The sequence below is a fragment of the Primulina huaijiensis genome, chromosome 10, assembly GCF_012295235.1.
Source record: "Primulina huaijiensis isolate GDHJ02 chromosome 10, ASM1229523v2, whole genome shotgun sequence".
Taxonomy (NCBI): Eukaryota; Viridiplantae; Streptophyta; class Magnoliopsida; order Lamiales; family Gesneriaceae; genus Primulina; species Primulina huaijiensis.
The window spans coordinates 3,427,232-3,441,506 of record NC_133315.1 but is presented as its reverse complement, the minus strand read 5'-3'; the positions used below and the strand labels follow the sequence as shown (position 1 = coordinate 3,441,506).

The window sequence follows — 14,275 nt, the reverse complement described above, 5'->3', positions numbered from 1 at the left end:
CGTGATACATTTGACTTCAGCTCAGTGTTTTCTTTGGAGAGAATTGCATTCACTTTATTTCTTTTAATTCAGTCTTCATACAATTCTTCATACATTGTCTGCACACTTGCCAGAGTGACTTCATTATCATCTACTTCTTGGGTTTCAGACTGACTTGATTCACCAAGGGTTGTAGAATTAAGAAACACTGAATTTGAGGAGATGTTGCGACCAAGCATTGTAACACCTGTGGCAACACCCAAAGGGTTGATTTGCATTAAACGTTTCTCCTTGGTCACAGCATACAACGATGTGTGATTTTCAGATTCACTTGATCCTTGATCATCATCAGACTCTTCATCACTCTAAGTGATAGCCATGCCTTTGTTTCTCCGAAGTCGATTGGCACACACATTGGCATAGTGTCCAAATCCAGAACACTCTCTACATTGCACTGAATCCAGATTTCTGACATTTGATTGGATTTGTAGTTCATTCCTTGGTCGAAATTGTCCTTTCATAGGAGTACACTTTTGAGCTTTTGCAGAAGTGGTGATATTGGGCAACACAGATTTTTGTCCAATTTTCTTCTTCTCTCTCATTTTCTTCAAGTAATCACCAAATTTCTTAGTAATTAGAGAGATAGAATCTTCCCCTAAATCTGACTCATTCACCTGTTTAGATATTTGAAGGATTTCATCATAAGAGTCGGTTGAAACTTCAAGGGCTATTGTCTTTCCTTTATCATTCTTTTGTAAATCAAGATTCATCTCAAAAGTTCTGAGAGAACTCATCAATTCATCCAGGTTGATTGTTGAAGTGTCTTTCGATTCTTCAATTGCACAAACTTTGACATTAAATCTCTCAGGAAGAGATCTTAAAACTTTGTTCACCAATCTTTCATTGGACATGGGATCTCCAAGACTGTGAGCTTCATTAGAAAGTTGTCTCAAACGGCTATCATACTCAAGAATAGACTCATTGTCCTCCATTCTCAAGCTTTCAAATTTTGATGCCACCATCCTTAGCCTAGTTTTGCACACACTCTCGGATCCTTCACAATGTTTCTGAAGTATATCCCAAGCTTCTTTGGCACAGACACAATTGGTGATTAAATTGAACATCCTTGTGTCAACAGACGAAAATATAACATTGAGAGCCTTGGAATTAAAATTTGAAGTTTGAACTTCATCGATTGTCCATGTACTTTCAGGTTTGAGCCGAGTATCTCCATCAGCATCCTCGATCTTTGGTGGACTCCAACCATCAAGTACACGTTGCCAAGCTCTTTCTTCAATGGATTTAATAAAAACCCTCATCTTTACTTTCCACAATGCATAGTTTGATCCATCCAACACGGGAGGTCTAAAAACAGTGTTTGTTTATGCTTCCATAATCCTTTTTCACTGTGAAAACAAAACAAAACAGGATCTCACTTAGTATCGTCAAGTGGTGGCTCTGATACCAATTGAAAGTTCCGTTTCCACAGTGTGAATGTGATGAGGTTGAGTGTTGTGTGTATCAGAATGTAGGTGTTGTGCGTAGGTGTTGTAACACCCACGACAACATGCCGCGGAAATTATAGTTTAACACATTAACACGTAACTGGAATGATAATCATATGAGAGACGAGATATAAATTATGCACAAGTATAAAATACTTGCGCGGTGCCTCAGGGCAAAAATTAATTCACTAGAAACACTTGTAAGTTTACAAAAACCAATACTAGTGAAAGAATAAAACAACTCCCTTATTAAGGCGAGTAAACAAATTGCATCCTAAACCTCTAACAAACCGTATAACCAATATACAGAGGATGCATCAACTGAGAAATGAAAAGTCTCCAAAAATCAACACACTAATCAAAACAGTGATTAGACGTTGTCTTCAGATGTTGTCAGCACTTCACAGCAACACTTCAACAATGGAACGAGATTGCTTCGATCTCAAAAACTCTTTGTACCACTTCGTCTCTCAAAAAAAGTTTTTCTATATATCTTCTACTCTCTTTTAACTTCTCATCTAAGTCCTATTCAAAACATAGAAAAACGATTTCATTAGGAAACAACTTCTTTAAAACAAGAATATCATATCTTAAAGATATTATGATATCACATCTTAAAGATATTATGAGTCATATCAATCATAGTCTCATATCAAATATTAAATCTACACGAGATCATATCAAATATTAAATCTACACGAGATCATATCATAAATTCGAGATTATACTCATGTCTAGAAAGGCAAAACATTAAAGATATTAAAAAAGAAAATATATCAAGGAATAAAATATATCAAGTAATAAAATATATCAAGGAATAAAATTCCTTTCAGTCCGTATATGTTTAAAAATAAAAAAGATATCAAAGATTAAGTTCCCTAAATAAATTGGATTCTAAACTATGAAACTAAAATATTTTTCGCAAGGTAGGCGCGTGGGTGCGCGCACGTCGCTGTTTTTCTTCATGTTTGGGTAGTGGTGTGATCGCGGTTGCGTGTATTCTCACGCAGGTGCGCGGTAGGAGCTGAACTGTTAGGCATTGCACGCGCGGGTGCGTGTAATCTGGTGAGGGTGCTACTGTATTCTTGCTCATTTCATACTTGAATGTCGTTCCAATTACCTCCAACATTGTTGTGATGTTCCCCAAGCTCCTCTAATTAGGACTTCATGTTTGTAGGCACTTCTTGGTTGCTCACTATGTGTAGAGTCCAAAATCAGTACACATAAAATCTATGCATTTATTTAATTGTTAAAGTATTTAATTAAGTTTAAAATGATTTTAGCGGTACATGATTTATGAATTTTCATTATTTTAAATTATTTATGTTTAAGTGATGCATGTTAAAATATTTTCTTGAGTTTCATGTTTCAGGCAATTATTCGATGCGGGATCGAGGAAAAGAGACCGACGACGATTTTGACGATTTTAAAATGTGCTATTTTATATAAAGTTAGAAATTTGGCATTTTAAATGATTTATTTAGTTTTAGCATTTTTAAAGCCTAACCTAATTTATTAGGTGATTTTAAGGTTTTAAACTTTTAAAGCTTTTCAATTGTGTATTTTAATTTTAAATATGAGATTGTTAGTGAAATTAATAGTGGATTATTATTTTAATTAGTATGTTAATTGTTTAATTAAGCACATTCCCCCCCTAATTACACTCACACACACATTAACATTTTTAACATACACACACACACACTCGGCCACTACCCCTTGCACACACTTTGTATTTCATTCTTCTCATTTCATTTTTTTTAAAGAAAAGCTAGGGTTCTTAGAGCTAGCAGCAGCCGCCCCCTCTCTCTTCAATTTTCCAGCACTCCCTCGTCCATTTTTCTTCAAGATATCGTGCAACGATTCGTCTTGGATCAACTCTCGCATCCTCTCCGCTTCGGTATCGTTGTTTCGGTAGTTTTAAAGATCAAGGCATGTTTAATATCTTGTTTTTGCATCGATCTTGTCATATTATATGTTTTGATGTTGTTTATACGTAAAAATTCACGTATGTTGTGCAAAGTTAAAGCAAAAATTTATTGGATTGAATTTGAAACGATTTTTAGATCTCAAAACCGGATATTGATGTCATTTCGTGTACTGTTCATTTTCGGTTGATTTTTTGAAAACATTGTCAACATATAAAACGTAGTACTTTTGGATACCTTCGATTTGACAGTAAATTCGTAATTTTTGGACAAGAAACCAGTGAGTTATGATCATTTTTGTGGAACTGCTCAAACTGTGATTTTATGAAAATGTGTTATTGTCGTATTCTTGACAATTGTTTGTTGCAGGATTTTTTGGGAATCGCCGGGGGATCGCTGCTGCGTTTAGGTCTATTGAGTGTGATGTTGGGACGATTTTTGGTGCTTCGTTTCGTGTCGATAGGCACTTGGTTGCATTAGAATTCGTAGGCAGCGTTTCGGTGTCAAAATGTCGTTTGCACGGGTTGTGTTGCGTTGTATGATTTGCGTCGTTTTTTTGGGATGTCATGTGAGTTTGAAACATTGCCAAAGCGTCCTAAGTTGAGTCTCGTTGCATCGGTTCGAGTTGATAGGGCGTGGCTTAGATTTTGCATCAAATTTGAGCTTTTGGGATCGAGTGGGAGCAAAACTAATGCCGCAGCGCCCGAAATTCGCATGCCGGAGCGCCTCAGCGCTATGGCTACGGCCCTCCTAGTGCCGCGGCGCTAGGCAGCGCCGTAGTGCAGTAAGGCCCAGCGCCTAGGCGCTTGAACATGATTTTTAAACCACTATTTTAGGCTAGTGTCTTCTATGTTTTGGGAAATGTTCACACATCATTTTAGGATTTGTTTCGGGGGTTGATGTCATGGTTTAGTACGAAGATTAAACGAGGTCAAGTCCCAAGTGTTTGAGAACGTCATAAGTAATTTGTCATTTCGGGGAGGGGTTGTGAGCATGACTTTTACGTTTAAGTTATGGAAATTAAGAGCTTGAAAATGTGTTAGTATGTGTAGCAGTGGTCCAGGCGAGATCCATCGAATCTCTCAACGCCATGTAAGTATGTTTGACGTGCAAAAGAAAATATTTTATGTTTTTGAGGTATGCTAAATGTCTGGTGACCAAATATGAACGGGTTTGGAAGTCGGTGAACGTGGCCAAGGACCTCTTCACCCCGGTAAAGCATGACCGAGTTTAGATCAGGATTGAAAAGCGATAAAGCATGACCAGGGACCAATCCACCCGATAAAGCATGACTGGGGATCTCATGTATGCGTAGTGGACATCCCTACCAGCCATGTACTGTGGTTTAGTCTGATCAGACGCATTTATGTATGAGTCACTTGCTTGGAAACATATTTCTACGCAAAAATGATGAAGTTATGTATGTCCAAGAATGTATGATGCAAGCATGTTTATGAAAAGTTTGACGATATGTTGGCATGTCTATGTTTATGCAAGTACGTTCAAGTTTCAATATGTACGCTCTACTTTAAAATGCATGTGGTTTTATTATGTATTACTTGTTATAGGTCATTCGGGCAAATCTAGTGGATCTCATACCTTCTTTGGAGCTTGATCAACCACGATCGCATCATCCTCTCCTTCTTGAAATGGATTTTTCCTCAAATCTTTATCGTCTCCTGCATCAAACAACTAAAGATTACTAACATTAAAAGTAGAACTAACGTTGAACTCACTTGGTAAGTTTAGTTTGTAGGCATTGTCATTGATCATTTCAAGCACTTGAAATTGTCCATCACCCCTAGGTAGGAGCTTTGAACGTCTCTTCTCTGGAAATCTTCCCTTCCGTAAGTGTAACCACACCCAATCTCCCTTCTCGAACACCACATTCTTCTTCCTTTTGTAGGCTTGTTTCATGTATTGCAAGTTTTTCTTCTCGATGTTAGTTAAAGAATCTCTTTTCTTTTTCGACATTTCATTTTAATTCCTCAATTTCACCTATAAGACATAAAAATCATGGTTAGGAGATATTAATATCATCAAAAGAATTAATGAAGTTACGTCAAAACACGAACAAAATAAAATAAAAATGATATGATTATTATATGTAATAATATAAATGAATTTATTATTTTATAATATAAATGCATAATTTTGTTGAAAAAAATAAACATATAATTGTATAATTGAAAAAATTATTTGAAAAAAATTTAATATATATATTAAAATTATGTATATTGTATCTTATTCTTTTGATCATATTTTATTTTTAATAATTTAATTTATTATAATTTATTAACTTTATCTAAGTTTTTTTTATAAATTTTTTTATTATTTAAAAATTTATTTAATAAAAAATATTTTTTTTTCTTATATTTATAAATAATTTTTTTATATCATGTACAATAAATATTAAATATTATTGATAATAATTTTTTTAAAAAAACAATAAATAAATTTTTTATTTTAATTATAAATCTAATTCTTAAATAACATTAACAAAATAAATTTTAAATCCATATAATTTTTCGATTTCAATTCCAAATCTCATTTTTAATTATCCCTAACAATGGTGTAAATTCTCTCGTTTCTCTGTATGTTTTTCGTTTTCCTTGACTCATGCGAAATTCTCTCTAAATAAGTAAAAATCTACCCAAAAACAGTGGGTATCTTCCGCCCTAAATTCTTTCTTTTCAGTTTTTGGTGGTAAATCCCTCGATCTTCTCCGATTATACATCGCTACAATGGTAATGTTTTTTTTTTTTTCATATAATTGTATACTACACTTGTACTTTGTTCTATTTTTCGTTCATTGGCGATGATAATTTCCTTAGTCAATTCTCTGCACTTTCTGTCTGTTTTTGCGATCTTTGTGATCTGCAGAAATGGAAGTCCGAAACCTCAGAATTTTTTGGCATATGGTTTTATTTGTTTGCTCCTTTTTCATTTTTTTTAAAAGATTTCTAGATCTGATTTGATATGTTCTTTTAGTACATGCTCGAATTTCGCACTTGCATAAGTTTTGAAGATCGATCCTGGGATCAATTTTTTTTTTTTTTTTGGCAATTGTGGGTTTAAGTATAAGCCCTTTACCCAGGAAATATGTTGGTTTACATGAACCTTCTTAAGTATGTATAACTAACCGTGTTCAATCGGTCCCCGTCTGAATGATGTCATCTTCTCTACAATTGACAAACTGCATAGAAATAGCGTTCATTTCCCATATTAATTTCTTGCTTTCAAATTATTATGTAAGTATATGAATTACTTGTACTTGTAGTGCTCTGATATCTCTTACAGGGTGACTATAGTGTTTATTAACATTCTTGGTTTCAATTACGAATACTGAGTTGAGCAATCACTAATGGATAAAGTATGGGCAACTGTGAATTTTGGGATGCGGTTGTTGAACCAACGTTTTGTTGAATTTAACTATGAACTAACTTCTTAACACAACTGAGCCCATGGCAAGTGAAAATAAGGAAGCTAGGAATTTTTCATGGAATTCTCACTAAGAGGTTTGGACTGAGTGAATGCTATCGGCCTGACCCCTAGGCGAAAAAAATTTAAACTTTTATGCTCTATAACTTTCAAATTTTGTTTGAATCCACCCCTTAGTCATTTGGTTTTGTCTCCTCTCTTTAGAAATCCTGTATATTCCCCTATCATTGATAGACATGGTCACATGGCTATGCAATATAGAGGGGAGCACGTGGTTGTTTCTATATCTTTTATATTGTCTTTGAACATATTTTTTGGACATGACAATGTTAAATACACGAAGTCATTGTGCCTCCGCAACTTTTGATTTTCTTGTATATTTTTTACGTAGCCTGCCTTCATCTTTAATTAAAATTATGCCTGACATTTTATTGGAATCATGTTTCTTCAACCCGTTTGGACATAGTCAATTAGTGACTTTATAGGTTTTCAATTCTTTTTTCGGACCAGTTACCTTACTAAAGTAACTTAAAAGAGCCGATCCATGTTATCTATTAATTGTGGAATTCCTATTCTACTGAATTGCTTTTGTAAGTACTGCGTTGTAAAATATGTTGATTCTTAAAGATGTATGGTGATTAATTTTTTCAGTTAATTGTTCTACCTATAAAATAATTTCGTCGATTCTATGAGCATTTGTTTTGTTCTTTTAATGTATAGGCTAATGCAGCATCAGGAATGGCAGTTCATGATGACTGCAAACTGAAGTTTATGGAGTTGAAAGCTAAGCGAACCCACCGCTTCATAGTTTACAAGATTGAGGAGAAGCAGAAGCAGGTGATCGTTGAAATGCTTGGCGAACCAGCTCAAACTTATGATGACTTCATTGCACACCTTCCTGCTGAAGAGTGTCGATATGCTGTGTATGATTTTGAATTTCTGACCGAGGATAATGTCCCAAAAAGCAGAATTTTCTTCATTGCCTGGTAGTTCTTCTTACCGTCAGACACAATACATGTCCTTTTCACAATTTTGTGTGCGATAACATTTGCGGGTTTTGTTGATTATATGTTCTAAGGTCTCCTGACACAGCAAAGGTGAGGAGCAAAATGATCTATGCCAGCTCAAAAGACAGGTTCAAGAGGGAATTAGATGGAATACAGGTAGAGCTTCAAGCCACTGACCCGACCGAGGTGGGTCTTGATGTCTTCAAAAGTCGAGCGAATTAAACGCTTCAACTACAAAAGTGCAGCAAAGTATGTCTTACAGCTTTACTCGAGCGAAATGTTAATAGTTTGTGGAACTTGTGGTACTTGCCTTGCTATGATATTGGCGTGTTGTTGAAGTTCTATCTTGTATTCGTGTCTTTATCCCGATCAAATTCTGTGGTTTTAAACTTTTTTTCTGGTTGTGGAATCTGTCTTGTGAACCGCTTGAGGCTCGACGAGTATCAGCAGATTGGTTTTCTATTTCTCACAAAATGTATTATCCTCATTTCGAACAGATGGCTGCCATACCTATTATCCCCGAATTGACACCCTTACCGGGGTGAGCCTTATTTGTGTTAAACTCCTGCTCACGTTAATTTACTCGTCCACTAATGCGTGTTGTTTTTATCACTTGTGAGGATCGTTGAGTATCTCTTAAAACTTGAAATTATTTTGTACCATGCAATGACTACTCTTTTAGCCGTGCTAGCAATGATGTCCAGACCTATATGTTTTTCTGTATTAAGTAATCTTTTATAAAAGAAATTAGAGATTGTATCAAAATTAAATTATAAACTAGAGATTGTATCAAAGTTAAATTATTTTAAAAGTGATCTTTATGAGTATTTTTTATAATTATAATAGTTATGTATATACATATTTTTTAAAATTTCGAGATTGCCGGCAATTGATTTTTGGGGGCGTTTTCTTAATGCCCGGGCAGGGGTTTTATGTGGGTCTCAATACTTGAGTATAAACTTGGTTCACTTGAATTTATCAATTTCAGAGTCATACGCTGGTTCGAATATCTTCGAACATTTGTTGAATCGAACTCTAGCCCAAATCATATTGGTCGATGGTTCGCAAGTCGTTCACGGATCTTGATATTTTATTAATAGAATATAAAAATAGATTTTGAGTCTGTCGATTATTATTTGTCGAGCAATAGTTCGCGAATATGTTCGAATTTTTTGAATCAAACTGAAGTTCAAGTCCTGATTGAAACCGTACACGAATATAATTTTTTGATCTTCAATCGAGCTCAAGCTTGATTAAGTTCGTTTCAACATGTGCTTAAGACTCCCATTGTCCAATTTGGGTTGTCTTTCGATGTAGAAAAAGTTAATGTCAAGTCAAACTTATTTTTGAATTAAACAGAAGACCCTTGATTATTTCTCTAGGTTAAAGTCATAGAGTCCGGATACGAGTCGAATCAAATGATTAATCTAATTCAATATAGTCAATATTCTGTTTGAGATTAAATATAATGCATGGATTACATGGATAGTGGATTAGACGGTATTTTTGAGATTATTGTATTGAAACCTGAAATAATTGAAACGGATGTTATATACGCAATGAAAAATCAGATCTAAGCATCAGATTTAAATTTTCGCTGTGCTTTAGATTCGATAGAACGGTACTCCAACATGATCGAATTAGATATATGTCTCACAAATTAAAACATTATACGATATCAAAAGAGTTTTTATATTCAATATAATATTACATTTTTTTTAATCATTATTCTCTTTAGTATCAGGAGTATGTATGTGCTGTTATGTCACTCTAGAAATATAGATTAATGTCAATATAATATTTTGAAAGTAAATCAGATCTAAACATTCTATGAATGGTTTAAATATGAAGTCAGCGTTATTTTTATATATGTTTGAGATTATTATTATATTGTTAAACAGACACGCAACTGACATAAATCTGATCTAAGACTGGCTCCAACTATTTTCTTTCCATTTTACTATCTGTTATACTCGATCAAAATTTCGAAAGAAAAAATTTCGAACTTATACATTTTTGTCAGCTTCCAGTTTTGTGAACTCCTTATTAAAGTAGGAATTTCCACTTTCCCCACTTATAACTTCCAAATCTTTCATTACATGAAATCAACTTATAAACTCATTTATAAGCAATTTGTTTGATTTATATCAAACTATAATCGCCAAATTAAACTTCTTGGACTTGACTATCACGATGGGAACACAGAATCATATGCTCGTGCGACTCTCAATGGTTCAGGAATACAATTAGATGTGAGTTCATTACTTCATGTAATTCAGAATAACATGTATTCTTATTCGGCTTACATTAATTAGCCTCTTTATTTTCATCAACCTTTTGATCAACAGTGTCAGAACTCAATTCTGATTGCACCCATCAGATCATGTAAGAGCTTCTAGTAGCATAACCTCATGATCCCCTAGGAATCACTGATAGTGTATGCAAGAATCTTATGTTATGATTAGCGTACAATATGGTCCCCTCAACTCATATATCCCGATCGATATCGAGGGTTGCAAATGAATTTTATAACAATGCAATATATCTTTGAGTAGTAATAGTGACATCGTATTTGCAACTAGGAAATCACATTTTCCTAAAGCACATGTCTTGCTCTATTTAGAAACTCCTTATACTATTAACTCATCAGATTACATAGGATATCTCCACCCGTAAGCGAGCGGTGAATCCCCTACTACAATGCATTGGCTCCTACGTATTTCGAAACTATATCCAACCTCGTCACCTGATGACCTTCAATGGAGTCGGTAAACGGATCAAAGTGCATACTAGTATGTAGAGCATCCACGTTGTCCCGGGTCAAAGGACTAATGGTGCATAACAACAATAACCGTGGACTATTCCACTCGACAAGTGATAATCACTTGGGCAATCCGAGGAAAGGTTTTCTAGTGCATCATCAAATGATTTCTCATCTGTGTGAATGAACATATCCATACTCTTACCAATGAAACATGTCACTTACATTACAGATACTAGTTTCAATATCAAGTGATATTTATCCTTATTTTAGGCGGCTGAATCAACTAGGAACATGTTTAGAATATACGATATGCTTCCTAATGAGTTTGATGATCTTACGTTACAAGGTAGACCTCATGTTACCTATTATATATTTAAGGAATTTTTCTATGCAGCTTACATTGGCATAAAGATAAAGTAAATGTCATAATTAGATAAAATAGTAAAATATTATTAAAATAAATATTGTCTTTAAACAAAAGTCAATAAATTTCAAGTCACAAGTTGACTCGCTGGACATTTACTCTAGCAATCTCTCACTTGCCATATTCCCAATTGCCATATATTTCAAACTAATTGCTTCATGATTCTTATTAATCAATGGTCCTGGAATGGGTTTCGTCAGTGGATTAACAATGTTATCTGCAGGGACGAATTTCTCTACTTATATGTCTCATCTTCCCAAAATCTCTATGATTATGTGGAACTTCCTCCGTATATGTTAGGATCGCTTATGAGACCTCGGTTCCTTTGCTTGCCGTCGATGTTGTCGCAGTAGACCGGGACTAAATCAACTCTTTGAGGAATGACCGAAGGTAGCGTTCATCATGCAACCACCATTGATAAAAATAAAATTTTTTTTAAAACTTTCTTTTACTTTTTTTGAATGAGCTTGATTTAAATTTTGAATCTTATCCAAAATTAGAGATTTTAATTTTGAAAATTTGTCTCATCATTAATTTCAAAATCTCGTGCCATGTTTGTTCATATGTTTGCCGAATTCATTCAACTATTGTTGTTATATTAATATTAACGGACATACAGATTATTTATAATATATCACATGAATTATAAATAATAAATGATGATGGATAACTGAGAGCCAATTTCCATATGAGCTATATATATAGATTTAAGTCCAAAACCTAGGTAATTAAATGCAGGGATGCAATGTAGTATTACATAACTTTCAATATTTTACATGTCTTTGATATTCAAAACTCTCTAAAATCTGGGCCCACCATCATCAAATATTGAACTCCTATTAAATATAATAATCACATTAAATTTTCGTGACACTTTGAGATACAAATTAAGGGATGAGAACAACATAAACTACTCCTATTTTAAATAATTATCAAATAATTAAAAATATAACATAAAAAATATCCTAACACAACCTAGAAAATTGATTATGACCCTCATCATCTTTTTCTATATAATATCAATTTTTTTAAATTCATAATATTACATAGTATAAAAAAATCACGTATTTTGTAAATTTATCACTTACCATCTTAATTAGAAATAAATTAATAATTTAAATAAAAACTTTTATTTAACTTCAATTAGTAATTAAATTTCTCGAAAAACACTTTTGACTATTTTATAAGAAAAATTCCGTAGTTTCTAAAAAATTTCATTTTCAAGGAAGAATTTGATTAAATTTTCATAAAATATAAATTTAACCCAAAAAATTTTGAAAAATTCAAAAATACACCAAGCCCAAATAATTCTAGCTTGAACGGTAGGGTTGCCCGAGACTCTCTCGAGCACCCTGCCAGTTTGTCCTTCCCAGGGTAGCGCTGCCCTGCACATATCTTTTTAAAATTTTATTTATTTATTTATTTAAAAATATTATGGGCAGTATCCACTGCCTGGAACTATTCTTGGTAGCGCACATAAATATATATTTTTAAAAAACAACATTTTTCACGGGTTTCGATTTTCTGGAAAATTCTTATACGGTTAGAAATAAATTACTTAACATAATTCAATCAAAAAATCATACGATAAAGAATAAACTGGATATGATATCACTGTTGGAATACAGTTTTCTTGTACATAAGACGCAAAAAAAGTTTAAATTTTTAATTTTGACGTCAAAATGTTTATGGGGCTTCGTATGATTCAAACCATTAGAACTTATTTACCTTTGCATATATAACGCCGACTCCATCTATTCCAGGTTTTAAGCGGATATAACACTTCTTGTAAATCTTTAAGAACATATATTCCTCTTTTTTCGATCATCAAATCAAGTCCACGATCAAAAACTTTGTTCATCGTATAGATCACACTAGAGATCTAAACGAAATTTGTGACTAGATTGGATCATAGGAATTTCAGAAATCCGACGGTGGTGCGGTGGCACGGTGTAAGTAGGGATGTCAATGGGTCCGTGTTTTACCCAAACCTGAAATGGACCAGCCCCAGGAATACTCGATGGGTCATGGAGCAGGTCTCGGGTCCAATTTTTCTGAGCCGTATGGGCATGGGGCGGGTCATGGGTCCTATAATACCCGTCTCATACTCGTCCCATATATGTGGATATAAATACTCTAGAGTTTTTGTTTTATTAATTTTTTTTAGCAGCCCATCTCAAGGCTCAACCATAGACATCTCTGATTCTCTTATTCTCATAGACTCTCACTTTCATTTTTTTAGCCACCATCAGCAAGCAGCACTTCGGCCATCCGCCCACCACTGATCACCGGGTGAGTATATAATAAAAACTTGATTTATTAGTCAATCCATTACGTAATGTTGGTCACTTTGGTGTTGTATAAGAATCAATTGGATTTAGTGAGATGTTATCCATTGGGATTGGATTACGATATAACCAATGGATTCGAGTCGATTTTGGAAGAAGGATTGAATTCTCGGTGGTGGCCGATTTTTCTTGTGAGAAAGAGAGAAGGAGGAAATTTTTGGTGGACAAATCTGTGCGTAAAAGTTATGTTATTTAATATAACGCTTAATGAAATATTTATAAGTTTTAATTCCTGATAAAATCAAGAATCCTACTTGAATCAAGATACGGTAATTCCATTATTCAAAAATTTCATGTATGTAATTTCTATNATAACTTTTATTTAATTACTCATTTAATTAATTAATCTATTTTAAACTCTTCTAGAATATTTAACAAGAATTTTGCACATACTAGTCACCACTACTAATATTGTTATTTAATTAGTATATTCTAAATTTATTTAATAAATAATTATCAACTCATTATAACCTCGATCTACGATCCGACAACGTCGACTTATCGAAGATATAAATCACGTTCAAATAATGAAAAATGAAAATTTTGAAGGACAAAATTTTTCACTAATACATTTTTGGCAGCTGTCAGTTTTGTGAACTTTTTCACTAAAATAGACAGTAATTCTCACTTAATTAGTTGTTTAGATAACTTCATCAACTTCCATTACATGGAACTCTTTTATAAGCAATCTATTTGATCTTCATCAAATTATAGTCATCAAATTCAACTCCTTGAACTTGATTATCTCAAGGGGATCACATAATCCAATATTTGTGTTGCTCTAAATAGTTTAGGGATACATTTAGCTTTGTGTTCACAACTTCATGTGATTCAAAATAAAATATATTCTTATTCGTATTTACAAAAATTACCCTAATT

General features: G+C 33.6%; 2 protein-coding genes across 2 annotated transcripts; one reads left to right on the top strand and one right to left on the bottom strand.

Annotated features, from left to right (window-relative positions):
* Positions 1–344: 344 nt before the first annotated feature.
* LOC140986593 (uncharacterized) lies at positions 345–1,298 on the bottom strand. The gene has a single exon (XM_073454894.1). It carries the CDS (start codon positions 1,296–1,298, stop codon positions 345–347), a length of 954 nt encoding a protein of 317 aa, XP_073310995.1.
* Positions 1,299–5,962: 4,664 nt separating this feature from the next.
* On the top strand, positions 5,963–8,350 carry LOC140986798 (actin-depolymerizing factor 2-like). The gene is made up of 3 exons (XM_073455156.1): positions 5,963–6,159; positions 7,574–7,839; positions 7,932–8,350. The coding sequence occupies exons 1-3, from the start codon at positions 6,157–6,159 to the stop codon at positions 8,080–8,082; spliced, it is 420 nt and encodes a 139-aa protein (XP_073311257.1). The 5' UTR covers positions 5,963–6,156; the 3' UTR covers positions 8,083–8,350.
* Positions 8,351–14,275: the final 5,925 nt, after the last annotated feature.

Excerpts from the sequence above, each read along its gene's own strand:
- LOC140986593 (XM_073454894.1), bottom strand. The coding sequence starts at position 1,298 with ATGAGGGTTTTTATTAAATCCATTGAAGAAAGAGCTTGGCAACGTGTA.
- LOC140986798 (XM_073455156.1), top strand. Across the intron at positions 7,840-7,931 it reads AGAATTTTCTTCATTGCCTG|GTCTCCTGACACAGCAAAGG; the intron begins GTAGTTCTTCTT and ends ATATGTTCTAAG.